General features: G+C 37.0%; 1 protein-coding gene across 1 annotated transcript in view; it reads right to left on the bottom strand.

Annotated features, from left to right (window-relative positions):
- cntn3b (contactin 3b) overlaps positions 1-16,916 on the bottom strand; it is a 55,674-nt gene that overhangs the window by 14,316 nt on the left and 24,442 nt on the right. The window contains exons 6-15 of the mRNA XM_056751423.1: positions 15,359-15,562; positions 14,071-14,173; positions 12,576-12,760; positions 10,314-10,450; positions 8,205-8,334; positions 7,539-7,689; positions 7,326-7,453; positions 4,269-4,444; positions 1,020-1,137; positions 219-377 (exon numbers count right to left, since the gene is read on the bottom strand). Of these exons, the coding sequence (XP_056607401.1) occupies positions 219-377; positions 1,020-1,137; positions 4,269-4,444; positions 7,326-7,453; positions 7,539-7,689; positions 8,205-8,334; positions 10,314-10,450; positions 12,576-12,760; positions 14,071-14,173; positions 15,359-15,562 (1,491 nt within the window). The remainder of the gene's footprint in view (positions 1-218; positions 378-1,019; positions 1,138-4,268; positions 4,445-7,325; positions 7,454-7,538; positions 7,690-8,204; positions 8,335-10,313; positions 10,451-12,575; positions 12,761-14,070; positions 14,174-15,358; positions 15,563-16,916) is intronic.

Genomic DNA, 16,916 nt, shown 5'->3' on the forward strand with positions numbered 1-16,916 from the left:
CCATATGACCCCTTTGATTAAGTTATTATTACAATATTTTACATAATTCAACAGTTACGTTGTATTTTGTTAAGGCTTTCAGGAACAGTTGAAAGTGCTGGAATAAATATTTATAACATACATTTTGTTTTCTTAAAAGACAGACTGAGTGCATTTAAATGCTTTCAATTTTGACATTAAAATGTATAAATAAATAAATAAATAAATAAATAGTGTACCCGTGTCAATGGCTTGCCAGCCCACGGTAAAGGGAGTCCTGCCCTGGATGACGTATCCTGTAATGGGACTTCCATTGTCCTGTCCTGGGCTCCATGACAGCTGGGCTGTGCTATCCGTGACTTCTTCTACCACGACCAAATCTGGTGGACTGGGGGGACCTGACTCAATCACATCCAGTAAAGAACTGAATTAATTTCATTAAGAGTGTTTTATCAGTCTGTGCATCTGCTCAAAAGTTACATTTTTAAAAGAGAAAGGTTATTTGTTCAAGAGTGTGCGTGCGTGTGTGTTTTACATGACAACTGGTTTGTGCTTTTGCATGTTGCTATAAGCATCGCAGCAGAGTTTGTGTGAACCTTTGTATACAGTACACACACATACAAACTAAATGATTCACATTTCTGTCCCATATAAATGTTTTCTCTTCAATTGCATGGCATTCTGGGACGCGTCGTGCTGCTAAGCCGATGTGTAAATGAGCCAATTAAAGACATCTTCTATGATAAACAAGCTGCTATTCGAACACCTGGGACAGAACCGTGTTGTGTATTGGCTGTGAATAGCAATGCGACTCTCTTAAACACCGCAGTGAAGAGGTGGCACCATAAACCATCCCAAAATGACACATTTAGCACTATCTGAACTCTTGCTACATTAGACGCCCCCTTTCATTAAAATACACACCTAGCGGGACGCTGTTTAGTGTGGAAGTGCGACGGTTATAAATAAATATAATGCGGGGCTCAGAAGGCAAATGTTGCGCGTGTGGACATATAAACCGACAGACAATTTGTTCCTACCTTTAACAACCAATATTGCATCAGTGGACAGACTCTCGACATCTGTGTCGATGAGGCAAACGTATTTCCCTCCGTGGTTAAGCTGGATGTTTCGAATCATAAGGTCGCCGGAAAAGCTCTGTTGAAATAATGGAGACAAAACAGAGCATCCAAAGATCAACGCATATTGTCAATACGTTGTTTTTTCTCAAGCTGTAGCAACATTCTATTCATAAATACATTTATATGTGTGTATAATGTATAAATACATTCATTATAAACACATTAATGTTATAAAATAACCTATAAAATTTATGCTTTAAAACTTGAATTGCCACTTTTTGCATGAATGTGGTCCAGGTAAGAATTGCAAAAGTGACTTTTTCCTGTTCACACTGTCATCCGAAAAAAATGATTTGTATATAATGAGATTTGGGTTCCATTCAACTGAATGTAGGCAGAGTGGCACGAGGCCTGTTTTGACAAGAAATGTGTGTCTAGTACTCTAGTATTTATTATTTTGATGCATATTTTGTAAGCACGAAAATAAAGCTGAGGTAGGCATACCGATGTTTCGTGTTGGAAACCTGTGCTGAATTTTGCCTTTTCTGGAATACTGGAGATGGCGGCTGTGCTCTGAGAGATGGGAAGGAGCTAAATAAACATTCTCAGTAACTAGCCTCTGGGATTCGTTCGGATCCAACTCTCTGTGCCACACAGGAACGCAGTAACACACACTGGCTAATTGGCAAGACGATGCTAATTATTCCACAATTACATAAGTCAGTGGGTGCTAATATTGATCTAAATAAAACACACAGCACACTAAAGCCTTAGAGAATATGTTTTTTTCCATACAACATATACTGCAAGATATAATACCAAAGTGTGTTATCAGGAATCAAGTGGGAGAAAACAAATATCTAAACTGAGTATAGGCCTACATGGAATTTACATTTGCATGTACCACTCACTTTATATCTGCCAAAACTAGAAAAACGAATCCTAGCCTCAAATTATCCTCTGTGCTTTGGATTTATAGATTAATCAGAGACCGATACTACATTTCTCCAACGAAACCGATTCTAATGGTACAATACATATTTCTTAACTTAATTTATATAATAATCATTAATAATGCACATCCAACTTGTGATGTTTCTTAACATTTTCTATATATAGAGCACAAATTTGGCATTTTCCTGTACTTTTTTAATTGACAGTATATATCGGCCCTGATCATCAGTTGTTTTTCAACTGTAATATTTGTTAACACTACCGGCCGATACCGATTATTGGCCGATATATCGGTGCATCTCTAATAATAGTCATAAGTAATTAATAATAATTTACTCACCCTCGTGTCATTCCAGCTTTTTATGACTTCCTTTCTTCGGTTAAATACAAACTAATACATTTATATTGTAATGCCATCATGCTGTTTTCTTTAAAAGCTCTAGATGTTAAAACACCAAAAAGCACATGGGGGTTGACAAATATATCATACACAGGTCCTATGGTACGACAAAGCAAAAATGTAGAAAACAAACTCCTAAAAATATATTAACATTTATATTAATAATATTTACATTCATAAAATTAAATAGCCTAAGAGAAATTAATCTTCATTGTTATTTTTTCTAAATTTCATGGTTTATTTGTCAACTGCCCATATACATCCTTAAAGTAATCTAAATAACTTTATCCAAACTTTTTAAAATGTAAAAAGCAAACTTAGCGAGTATCAAATAAACTCTGATACCACGATCATTTTAAATTTTATTTGTTGTCGCGTCTTGCGACCAGTTGCGTGTTTCGTCATATAACAGATGATAAGTTATCAACTTCTGATCTGTTTACATGTTCAATTTAGCTAAATAAGGCTATGTCTCTCACAAGCGTGTTTTAAGCTACTGGAGTCTTTATTATTTTAAGCTATTTGGATTACTTTATTAATAAAAGTAAATGGAGCCTTGAGCACTATAAAAGAAGACATCTTAAAATGATTGTTTGTCATCAGCTGAAGATAGAAAGTTATAAACGGATGTCATGAATGTGAGTAAAATATGGGAGAATTTTCATATTGGGTGAACTAATTCTTTAAGAAATCCTTCTACACTATCCCTGTAACCGTACTCAAAGCACTCGAGAGCCCAACCGGCCATTGAAAATCAGCATTTGTGGATTGAATGGAAAGACCGCAGAGGGTTTGATGTTTAATTATGGTAATGAATCCATCAGAGGCTGTTGAGACAGAAGGTGGTAATCTTCAGGAGCAGAGGAAATGTGGATCTGCGAAAACCATCTCATTATAACCCCCATCTGCATATGTCAATGTCATTAGTAATGGCCTTTGAGAAAGATCCTCATGTATGAACTTTACATGACCAACATCACATGACAATACCCAGACATCCTTCCAATTCATTCCGAACCTTCTGTATGTAGGTTTTACATCTCAAAACGGTCCCTGAATGAACACTGTACTTATTAAAACCTGTTTTGCTTCAACTATTTTTCAACACACAAAAAACTTCATAACTGAAAAATCGAATGCACGTTCTGCAAAACACAAAACCTTTTTCAAGGCAGGATTTCAATTTATTTGAGTCGTGCTGCACAAGAAATTGTCTCCCCCGAGATGAAACAATGTCCTGTGGAGCTGTAAGGGTAAAATAGGAACAAGACTTTTAATTGATGCGGCCTGTTTTCTTGCTTCATCCTGTAGAGAGATTCTGTTTGGGATACACGTTGAATCACTCACATTCAATGTAGGTCAAATGAATAAATGACCCAGAACAAGAAAGCAAAAATAAAACCGTTTCAAAATACTGTATAATGGCCATATAAATCTCTTTAAGGGGGACAATTTGGTTTAAATTGCTTCTAGTCCAACAAAACAACAAGTAGATTAAAAACCCAAGCACACAACCTTCAGTGTGTTTTTGTACCTTTAAAAGGATAATTCACCCCAAAATAAAAATTCTGTCATCATTAAATCAACTTCATGTTGTTCAAAACCTGTATATGACTATTTCTTTTGTAAAACACCAAAGACATTTTGAAAAATATTTGAGTGGTTTTGTGTCCTTACAATGAAAGTAAATCGGGGACAGCGTTGTTCGGTTACCAACAATCTTCAAAATATCTTCTTTAGAGTTACATTTCCAGCATTACTTTCCCTGAAAATATTTCACTGTTGGAAATGGTGGTGTGGGACGAGGGTGCTGAGGTTGCAATAAGGGCCTAAACACACAATTCAATACTCACCCCTCCAACTCTTTCAAAGTGGTCCGCGTCTTGATTAAAATCAATAGGCTGACCGTTGAAGGCCCAAGAGAAGGCCACGTCCAGGGCTGGATCAGCGGTCACCTGACAGGGCAGCACGATGCTCTCGCCCACAGTGATCTCTGTGCTGCTAGGACCCTGGCTGATCCTCGTGGGCTCTGTTAAAATGACAACACAGCCGGATAAATCTTTGGAAGACAATTCAAGTGTAAAGACCCTCTGTGATCGTGCAAATAATTGGACTACAAACATTCATACATTTCTCTTTTGATGTCAGGTTAGGGTTACACCTATGCGCAGATAAGCTAAAATGTCACCCGCATCTGCTGCTTCAAATAAATTATGCACCCGTCCGCACGTATAATTTTCTCTGATATAGATATCCGCACCTGACCCTAATCCGATCATCACTTTAATTACTCAGCAAATTTTATAGCACTGTCTTTGTCTGTAAATGCTTAAATCTAATCTTTCGATTTAGCACACACATGATGTACCATATAAGAGGTACCAGTCTTATGACTTTCATATACATACAGTGCCTCACAGCCGTTGCATATTACATACCCAGCACTTGATTCATCCTTGTTAACCACTTCGCTAAAACGCTCCCACACGGTACTTTTCTTTCCTACCTTTTGTTTTTTTTTATTTCTCCCTTTTTAAAGTTCTGTCGGATCTGTTTTGCCCCCATATCTGCTTTAAGAAATAGACCGTCCTCTACCGCCACCACGCGCGCATTTCTTTTAAATGACTGCAAATTAGCGCTTGCTTTAAAATGCATTTAAAACAAAGTCGTATTTGTTTTGAGAAATTTTGTAAATTTTGTATATGATATCATCCACCCACAATTAATCAAAATGTATTTTTTTATTATCCGACACACCCGTCCCGCGGATCATCCGCGCATCACTATTACACACTGACTTTCTATCATGGTCTATGGACCCCCTGAAGTTGCCTTGGCCACCCCCAGGACACCCCATGTGAAAAACTCCAACTCCGCCACTTATGAAGAGCTCTTTAAAAAAAAAAAAAAAACGCCAAATAAAAAAAAATTAGTTTGACATGCCATTTTGCTGTGTACTAAACCTATTCACTGCTCCATCAATGTTTCATGCCAAATCACTATATTTCCTTGTTTAAAATGTTCTGCAAGATGCAGTTTCTTTCCAAAACACTATAAGTGCTAAACCTGTTGAGCCTATTGCGTTATGTCCTCTCGACCAATCAGAATTCATTCGTTAGTGGTATTTGTATGCATGTTATTTTTAAATTATTTGTTGTATATGGTGGAAAATATTGAAACTTGAAATTGAGAATATTTATTTTATTTTACTATTTAGTTTGTTACTACTTATTTTATTTGGCTGTTATTTATTTCATGCATTTGCATTTATTTGATTTTTTATTAATTTAAAGTATGAGACCCTGATGTCATATTTTGCATGTTCTCATGTTTGATTGTTTTATAAAAGAAATAAACCAACATTTTTTTGAAAAAAAGGATGGATTTGTAGCGGTTTGTAAAAATAAAAAACTTTGAATTTATATTCGACAATATTGTTGTTTCTTTTAACAATCATTGTTTAGACTGAGCCAACAGACCATTTTAACAGGACAAATTGAATATTAACCAAATGTATGGGTCTAGGTATAAAAAATGTCATTTTTATTATTACTATTAAAATGGATTTATAGCATTTTGGAAAGGAGCTCTTCATATCAATATATACAATATAACGATGTAAAAACAAACTGTGTCGTTCAAAAGGCTCTTTCTTTCAAGGTAGGCAGCCAAAACCACCAGACATTTTGCAGGAGTCGAAAACCAAAGTGGTTCATTGCTGTAATAAATAATCATAATTTCAAGGTACTACACATTTGGATTTTTAGCTTCTGTCATTCCATACTGAACCCCCGATAATTTAGGGAGACCTTAATGTGAGATGTTTAATAAGAGCAAAATGAATTGGTGGAGCTAAAACAGGTGGGGCCACTTTGTAAAAGAAAGGTCATTCCAATTAAATTACATTAAGGGGGTCAACTGTCGGTGCGTGAAAAAAATACGTAATGAGTGAAAAACGCAAGAATGAAAAACAACGTATATGCACCTACACATTCTCAACAATACACTACAAAGCTAATAAGCATCTAATGATTCACATAAAAAATACTGCAGATTAAACCGCTTTACAATATAATGAACAATAAAAGTGAGAAATAACATTGTTCTGCAGTGTAATGAGATGACAGTCCGCACTGATAATGGCCACGGCAATCAAGAATGACCTTAACTATGAGTAATAGGATAAACGGATGTGTGTGTAGGATCGAAGCAAGAGGGCAAGCGTGCTATAAAAAACCTTCGAGAAAAAACGAATACCTCTGTTTTACAGACAGCTCTCCTAATGTGAGTTTGAAGAGATCTCATATTTTTTTTTGACACTGATAAAAGCTATTTGTCTTGAAGTAGTGTATAAGTATTGTGCAATGCTCCTCAGTAGTGGCTCGATTATATAAAACAAATCTTAAAGCGTGTGATTTTTTGCACTTGAAAGGCTGAACGAACGACAATGGAAATTTGACAGAACAGAGCTGTCAGATGGCTAATGCATTTTGTGAAGTAGCTGAAGTGATGTGGCACGATAAGAGACAAGTGACATGTCTTTCAAAACTATTTATAGTTTAATGATCAAGAATGCAGTATTTAAAGAGTCAACTGCATCGTTTCATGTCTTGCCTGCAGAATTATGCTGTTTTCCATCAGAAAAGACTCAAGAACCCTTCATTTAAAAAAAAGTCAAAATCAATCAAAAGAGTGTTCAAAAAATGTATTTTACTAAATAGTTTCTAAGTTTCTGTTTTGCCAAATTTTTATTCAAGAGCAGTGGATTTGGAATAGAAAATGATGATTGTGGTTTGGACAATGTTTATTCAACAGATTCTAACCCATATTGCTCACCTGAGCACCACAATTCAGCAATGGTGACACATGTGCTAACCGCTAAGCCACGGTTCCGACAATCAAGTACTTACCGGTGATCACCAGTTTTCCGGTTGTGCTTCCGGTGCCAAACTGGTTTTTCGCAACGCATGTGTAACTACCCCCATCTCGCTTAGTTACGTTGGCAATCTTAAGTGTCCCGTTGGCGAAGAGAGAAATCCTTAAATGGATAAAAAAAATTCAACTTCACAAAATAGTTACGTGGTCAAAGCGGTGAATGGAAAAAGTCGTAGTTGAGACGGTACCTTTCATTTCTTTGCAGTACCTCACTTCCTCTTTTCCACAGGCTAATGGCTCTGGGCGACGCACGTGGCCTGCAGTCTAAAGTAACATCACTACCAGTGCGGGCCTTAAGCACACGGCTCAAAGGATTCTGGGAAAAACTGGGAGGAGAGGCTGTGTGCGAAAGAAAGATTTGGCTTAGACTCGCACTCAAAGGCTCGACGAAATCTGTGATGAACAGCGACTGACGTTCAAACAGCCTCTGGCAGAAGACGAGAAAATCCTTTTAGAGAAGTCGAAAGGATTTAACAAATAGAGCTACCCGCTTCCAGTGGCTTCTTCCGGGCCATTTATCTTCAACCAAACTTACATTTTACAGCATTCTGTGTCTTCCAAAGAAGCCATTTATTAGACGCTGGCCTGTATGCACAGTACCAACCAATGTGTCATGATTAAAACGAATGAATGAATTCAGGACGTGCAGACATCCTGAAGTATCAGAATCAATATTGGCGGAAAAATGAGTTCGGAATGAAGCACTCAATCAGACGGACGTTTTCAATGCCGCCCAGAGTAACCTTTTGAGCGATGGGGCTCAGCAATTTGAGCCTGGGCTCTGACTAGACAATAAAAGTTTTATCATTCAAATGAAGTATGGAGAGCAGGCAGGAAAAAAAGAGCGGCCGTACCGAGCACCAGCAGTTCAGCGCTGGAATAAATGATCCCGTGCTTGTTCTCAGCCACGCACTGGTACATCCCACCATCCGAAAGATTCAGCGAGACGATGGAGAGGGCGCCGTTCTCTATCTGCGATCGGCCCTGTAAACACAAACAAGCAAACGTCAAAAAACAAAAGTAGACTTGAGTGAAAAGAATTGTTCTGGGTGGTTTTTAGTATGTTGCTAGGTAGGTTTCTGGCACATATGAAGAACAGCAATTTTATTCTGGGGCATGAGATTTAACGTTGCTTAAAACTTCGTTAGGTCCAATCAAAACAATGTGGCCCAAACGTAACTTCCGGAAGACAGTAGAATTTAATTTAATACCATTTATATACAATAAAATATGAATATAGTTTTAAATCAATATAAATGATAATCCAAATAAATAGTTATATAATAACCAAACACAGACCGGACTTTAAAGGAGTAGTTCACTTTCAAAATAGATTTTCGTGATAATTTACTCACTCCCATGTCATCCAAGATATTTATGTATCTGCTTCTTTAGTCGAAAAGAAATTGAGGTATTTGTTGAAAACATTCCAAGATTTTTCTCCATATAGTGGACTTCAAATGGACTCCAATTACGTATTACATGAAGTCCTGAACGCGCACAACAGAGCAAGGCGAGCATTTGTGTTTATAAAGCATATACATTTAAATTTGTTTAGAAAATGACCAATCTTTTTGTTAGAAAAGACCCTTATTTATTGCCTGGTATCGTTTAAAGCCCTTTGAAGCGGCACTGAAACTATAATTTTGACCTCAAATGTTTGGACTCCAGTGAAGTCCACTATATGGAGAAAAGTCGTGGAATGTTTTCATCAAAAACCTCAATTTCTTTTCGACTAAAGAAACCAAATACATAAATATCTTGGATGACATGTAAATTATCACAAAAATTGAAAGTGACATACTCCTTTAACTTCGGTCCAGTTGTGTGCGTCCGCTTAAAAAGTGAGTATTGTAATAGAAATACTTTAATGGAAATACCATCCAATATAATTTAGTACTTCCATTTCAAACAGTCAAATTTGGTTATATTAAATTTAAACCTTTAAATAACATTTATACTACATATTATTAAATATAAAAATATATTTTATGTATTTATAGTTAAAGTTGATTTTTCAAACTAAAAGCATTATTGCATCACAGCATTAGCAAATCACTGATTGTATTATTCTTCAATATTCACCAATTTCTGGGATTTTTTCCACTTATTTTTCTATTCAAACCAAAGCTTTTTTTATCATCTTGCACTATAAATTTCCAATCAAATGCTCTGTCCAATAAAAAATATTCACCCTTTAATATTGTGATTTTACACGGTTTTAAAGGTGGCAGCCTAAGCCGTTTTAATATAACACTGTACACAAATTATGAAGACAAGGCTTTCACAATTCTTTCAATACACAAACTATCCACAGCCCAGAGGTGCATGCACACATTTTGTTGCAGTACCGCCTTACTCTAAAATGGCTAGAAAAGTGTTAAAAAAGGGTTTTAGAAGAGAGTGAAGGTTATTAGAGAGGAAAAGTAAAACGCTGACCCAACGCTTCACTGAACAGAAAAGAAATGTTGAAAACAGCAGCGAAATACTAATGGGCAGTTCATTTGGCATGGGCACCCAGTCGGAAAAGCGTGCGAGACAGGTAGAGAAGTGTTGAGCTGATGGTTCTGCTAATGGCATGGTGGACATTAAGCTTATCGGCTTTTCTTAAGGGCTGAACTCAGCACAAAGAGTTACAAGCAGAGATTGACGTGATGTGGGATGGAAGGTCGGGGTGAAGGTATAAGCTTGCTCTGTCTGAATGCAGGTCACATCTAATGGAGTCTCTCTAAAGCCTTTTAACTCAACCGATGTCATGGGAGCCTCTCTTAAACAGTTGTTGTCTCTGATCTCATTCAAGACTAATAAAACTCATTTTGGTCTTATTATTTTCAAGTAATGGCGTTTTAAACTCATGCATGAGATTTTACGGCGGTCTCTGATAGGCTGTTTGTTTGTTGACCTTGAACTCAAAGCAGATAATGTTTTGGTCTCATTAGGCTCCTGCTATAGCCTCGAGGTACCTCAGACATGAGAGTCTCTCCGTTCTTCAGCCAGCTGTAGGAGGGCTTTGGTTTCCCATTGGCTTTGCACTCCCAAAGCAGATTCTCCTCAATGGACAATGCCGTGTCCGTCACCGCCTGCAGCCAAAGAGGTGTTGCTGAGGAAACAGATGCAGAAGTATGTCATATTAAACAAAGGATGATAGACAGATTCAAGAATACTCATAAATTGGATGTTACAATTGCATTTCAAAACCACTCACGTTACCCAAGGCTAATGAATTCAATTGTGGCGACAGACGAAATTAAAGGAACAGCACACTATCATCATTCACTCACTTCTATGCTAATCTAAAACCGAATGCTATATTTTCATTCTGTAAGGAGATGCTTGTCTGCTTGCTGGGTCATTTTTTCAATCGAATGAAATAGAATAGGGCTCTTTAGAGGGAACTTTGATAAACAAGCACCATAAAAGTAGTCCATGACTCATGTGTTCTGATGCCGTATGACAGCTTAGCGATCCACTGCAGTTTTCAACTCATTTGTGTGACGTACATTCAAATATCCCTTAAGATGCATGACAGCAGGTTCAACGTCAACACTCAACAATGTCAAACCTGGCTCTATGAGTCCTTAAGCCCATACCTGATTTACCATGGAAAAAAATCCTATTTTTTTGTATAGTTGGGTTACAGAGTAAATGATGACCAAATTGTGTAGAACTACTGCTTTTAAAAAAGGGTGTAAATCGGACAGGTTATCACGATAGTCTACGATATAGAGTCTCCACCAATGATGCAATATTTGCTGTATTGTATTTTGATATTACTTGCCTAGTTTACAGAAGCAGTTACATTTTGATAACTCACAAATGCAACCAAAATATGTAAATTGAACGTTTTATTAAACTTGTTTGCACACTCTCTGTCCTAAATTCAACCTTTACAACAACAAAATAACAACAGTGTCAAAATAATGATGCCACATATTGATATTTAATGTGTGGCATCGGTGCATTGTATTGTTAGAAATTATAACATGGCATCGATCCATATCGATGTTCTATTAGACCCTTAATATTGTTACAGTATTCTTTATAGTTATAATAGTTGGTGTGTACAGGCCACCCACCACTAATGCAACGTTTCACAAAAATTTGTCCATCTCGCAAGGATTGGCTATGCACCCACTCGCTAGTCAGAAAAATGTTGACAAGATGCTTGCCGCTCAGACGAAAACAAAGAATAGCCAACCTATTTCACGAGAGCCAAATGAATATGAATTTAAGCACTGAAGTGAGACGCATGTTGAATATGTCAATTCTATCACACTCAGGGCACATGTTCAGTTCCATGCTACAAATCCTCAACCTCTTTCTAAAAGCTTATTATCCTGTTGCCTGGCAGACCCTCCAGTGCCTGTGTACCAAATCTTGAGTTCAATTAACAAAATCACATAATTGCGTTCCCTTCCAAAAATCTAATTTCAAAAGGCAGAGAATCCTTTAATGCCAACACTAATCGAGTGTTTTTCACGTTGCAGCATTTTGCAAATCAAACAGCGAAACAGAAAATCTACTCTGACATGGCAAAGTTTTAAATGACTCTACAAGACATCATTACTGATTTGTATTGTGTCCCACGAACAAAAAATGCTTTATACAATTATTACCATAAGTGAAGTTTTAAAAGGACTTTAATATCCTTTACATATAGGTTTTACGTTTTATAAAGGGTAAAAACTGTATACTGTAAAATTCTGAATATGACAATGGAAGCTGTTTTAGTAATTGTTTTCAAAGAATGTTACCATGACCTTCTAGACAGTGGTGCTGTAAACATGTGATCACGTAAATGATCAAATGTCACGTCTCCCAAGGACACAACAGTCATAGCATGTTTATGACATGTCCTCACTTTGAACTATGACACAGAGGTTAAAAAAAAATTGTATGCGAATTTAGATGCGATAAATACCATGAAACATGTCATTAAAATGCTATTCTCTTTTTTCTAAATTAATAAAATCAATAATTATCCAAATTTATTTAAGAATAAATGTTCAAAATTAAAATGTGGCTAAAACAGGATCTTATTAGCTCCTCAATGACATTATTAAAATTTTTAACAATTCCTTTTATTGTACTTCTTTTCAGATTATCCAAAACAACTGACATTTGATGATATTAATAATTGTCTCAAAGTTAAAATGGCAGTCATGATTATGAGTGGAAATCAAAGAGGTATTAAATTAAAATGCATTAAAAAACAATCAACCTACCATGGAAAGACACTCGACCCCGTGCCGCATTCTTGCCCCGACTGTTTTCTGCTATACACTCATACGTCCCAGTATCCTCCTGCTGAAAATTGGGAATCTCCAGAATAGCGTTGGAATTCTTCAGTTTGACTTTGCTTGGGAACGGGGCGTCGCTGGTTTTTCTCCAGCTGATCTTAGGAACTGGACTGCGGAACAAGAAAACTACCCTTAAAACACGGATCTCATTAGAAACGCACTTTCCCACCTCACCAAATTCCATCTGTGACAAATTCCAAAGCAAAATTCCAGAGTTGTAGCTTAAGGAAACATTTAGCTACCGTAAAATGAATCAATTTCTCTCCACTTCTTTATAGGTACCTATTAGGGAAATGTGAGTCTGAATAGATCTGATTCATGTTTGGATCTGAGGTGATGTGCTTCTTGTATAATCTGAAAAGCTATCATCTCCAGCTCTTTGAAAACCTGTTTTTTGCCTCTTTCTAAGCAACGGGCCTTCTGCCCTGCTTTGAAAAGAAGCTTCCAGCTCCAATTTCACACCATTTAAGGAGTAAATCTTTTGGGTCACTGCTCCCTGCAAACCAGGACATTATAGTCAAAAGCCTTTCCTAAAAATCCTCCTTGACAGACTGTAAACCGCATTAAGAGCGAACCTGAAGTGCTGAGCACAATTTCTGTGTATTAATATACCATGTTATAACTAAGCGAGGATAAACTCTTATGCACTTATTCATAAAACAAAAGACTACAATTATTTAGATACTTCATTAATACAATAGTACTATGCAACATAGCTAAAATTTTAAAGAGATTCACCCAAAAATGAAAATGTTTTCATTATTTACCCACCTTCATTTGATTTCAAACCTATATTTCTTTCTTCTGCAGAATACAAAAAATATTTTGAAGAACGCTGGTAATATGAGGGTGAATAAATAATGACAGAATCTCTTGAAATGTTGGAACATAATGATACAAACCTTTTTCACAGTTCACCACTATGTTTTCTTGTAAAAAAAAATATAGATCCTTTCAAAGTCATATAATGTAACTTATAATTACTAAAATTGCATATACAATATATTTTAACACTCTTTTCCGATGTTTTTGAACAACCGTCTACTAAAGTAAATATCTGTCATAACTTGTGTCATCAATCAACATTTACTCGATAAAAACAACTCTATGTGGTGACAGGTTTGTTGAAAATTCCGTGCATTAAGACACTAAAGCAGAAAAAGGAGCCTGAATTAAGAACAAAATCAAACATTTCTATACATTTTTGTGACAGGTGCAGAAACTGACTCATCTAATGCACAGTGACAGTCACAGTCTCTCACTTACATAAAGAGAACTGACAACAAGATCATTTCACATTGACACAAAAATAAATCTACCTTTCATAAAATAATACAAACCCCAGGTTTCATGACAGACTGGTAAGAAAGAATAATAAGAAGTTATTTGTCTCAACCGGGAGGTGTTGCATCATACTTACTTTCCCAAAGCAAAGCATTCCAGCTTCAGTGTCGATCCTTTAGCAGCTGGGATGGTGTCGGGAAAATGAAGCTCTATTTTGGGCTCGTACTCTCCCATTGCTCCTACCGTGGGCAGACAATACACAGATGCAAACAGCTTCGTCATCTATGATTTATGATATACACGCTTTGTAGTCCAGAACACAAGCGAAACAACAACAAACGGCAAAACACAAAGACCTGTCAATAAACGGTGGAGCTTAAAATACAGAGACATGTTATTAAAGATTTATGGAAGACATAATAAAAACAGGATCCATCTCAAATGGAAATGTGCGCTCTTGAGGCGCTGTGAGGGGTATAGGTTACCGTTTTTTAAAAGAGCCCGTTTAGCTTCCAACAGAATGGCATTAAAATCGTCCTTGACATTTACGAATAGACCTCTTATAAAAATGCCACTTGTGCCTTTGACCCATATGATATATTCTCGTATATGGGTCTTTAACATAAAGGTGAAGTCATTTGTGCAGCACTCTTGTGTACCATTCTTTTAAATGGCCTGACTGACACCCCGTCTGTCCAAACGAAAATGAGAGCTTTAAAGTAAGACCAAACCACTGGATTTGCTGAAGTTTAAAATGTTAGCTGCATCAACTTTTAAAATGATATTTTAAGCGTTTTTATAGCACTTAGTTTAACACAACAAGTGTGTTCTGCTTTGTGATCAAAAGTACACATACTATAAATAACTCTGAAAACAAAGTCCATTTCTAAAGGCTATATTTTGAAACCGCTTTAGCTATTTGAATATGTTTTAAAAGTTGATGTGCAATCTCTCGAACAAAAAGCAATCACTGTAAACATAAAAGTTAATATTCCAGCAGTTTGGGTACAAGGAAATAACATAAAAAAATGAAAAGGTTTGTAAGTAAAATGTGTTTTACGTTATTTTAAACTAAATTTGCAGTTTATTTGTTTTCTATATTGTAGTTGAAGATGCTTCTGCAGCTGACTTTAAACCTGGGTACTTAAAAAAACATTTTGCGCAAAAAGCTGAAAAAATTGTCGAAGACTTTGTCTAGACTGGATTCAGAACGGTTATATAAACAGAGTATTTGACGCTTTTGTATCCATGAATGCTGTTCCATTTTAGAAGATGCCTACCAGGGCCCCTTCAAGAAGACATAGATTGTCAACAATGTATGTCACTGCCAGGGAACGTCACATAAATGGCGGAAAAATCTGTCAAAGTCTGGAAAAGAGTTAAGTATATGTGTGTCAAACTTGATGACTGTATGCCACTCTTACCATCATTTCTCAGCACTAAAGGCGTCGGTGAACTGAATACTCTATCCCTTGTAATAGTGTTGTTGACCACGCAGGTGTAATTCCCCACGTCTGACGGTTCCACTTTAGCTATATACAAATTCCCCGTCTCTTGGGATACAAAGCGCCGGCTGTCTTGCTGGACGAAGTTAGGGTACTCGTTGAAGACCCAGGTGAAGGTAAGCTCTAGAAAAGCAACACAAACAGAGCATTAACTCCTGACACATACGCTTATGCTTTTAAAAAGGTGTTGAGTCACTTTTTTCGGTAAACTATAACCTCAAACTGCAAGCGGTGACGATGTGTCTGTGTAACACCACTCTCATCCCTTGGGGCTGACCTCCTTAGGTAAGACTTACTTGCAGAGCATCTCTTTCTTTGAAAGGCGGTAGGAAAGAGAGCGAAACAAACTAGATTAAAGCGCCTCGCTGGAGCTCTTATGACACATGCCCTGTCTGGCTCATCGTGGCTGGGAACGAGGGCTTCTCCTCTAGCGTCATTCATGCCTGGCTACCCCTTACTGGAAAGGGCTGAACCAGGGACAACCAAAGGCCCTGCCATAGTGCATTAGCGTGTCATCTGTAGTACACAGGGTGGGGGGACAGTCAGGAAAAAAAATAGGCTTGTGCAGATGAAGCAACTCTGGATGTTGGATATTTTCAGACGCCAAGTGTTCGGACAAAGGCTTTGGGTACACTGTGGCAGGCCAGTTGCCCACTAAAGACCATCAAATGTCCAAAAAGATTGGATGGGAATTTCAGAGTAAGGGTTTGGTTTGCTTAAAAAAACAAAATCCAAGGAGAAAGAGGCACATTTAAAATGATGTTTCCAAAAAACATACAGTCAAAAACAAAACTCATAACTTAAAAAGGGATGATTTCTTGTTGCTCGTATTGATATCTACATTTTTATGAGGATGTCTAACAATTGTGCTCTTCACAGAAGGAAAATGAGCCAATCTTTATTCCAACACAGCAGGGTGCATGCCATACCATGTCCTTTGTGATACGCAACACACTTGCTATACATATTATGACATTTTCACAAAATGAAGAGCACTTAAACGGCTGAACGGATAGCCCACAGCTTGAAAAAAATCCTAGACAAGATCAGAGTTATTAGGACACGTCTGGCTCTGAATGCTTCAGACGGGTACCACTCATTCTTTCTTCGATAAATAAATCACAAAAAATATGTATTTGCAACAAAAGAAAATTTTGAAGAGCAGGGCTTCATTCAATCCTTTCTGAAAAGGCACAGCGGGGCATAGATTTATATGTATGCTGAAATTTTACAGAATTCAACAGACTAAAGCGAGGGAGACTGTGAAAGCCATGATTGTCTGAAACCTTTTAGACAGGTAGGGTACAACACAGCCAGCGACTTGTCAATTTTATCCACAGCCCTCGTTGGCCAATAAACCAATAGTGTCATAGAAATAATGTAGATCATGGGTGGTTTGACATCATGACATTTTGATCTGACAGACTTATAATGAGAAACAAAGAAATAAGAAATATTGCTTTTCAAAAAGTTTGAT

The sequence above is a fragment of the Triplophysa dalaica genome, chromosome 6 (genome assembly GCF_015846415.1).
Source record: "Triplophysa dalaica isolate WHDGS20190420 chromosome 6, ASM1584641v1, whole genome shotgun sequence".
NCBI classification, from domain to species: Eukaryota; Metazoa; Chordata; class Actinopteri; order Cypriniformes; family Nemacheilidae; genus Triplophysa; species Triplophysa dalaica.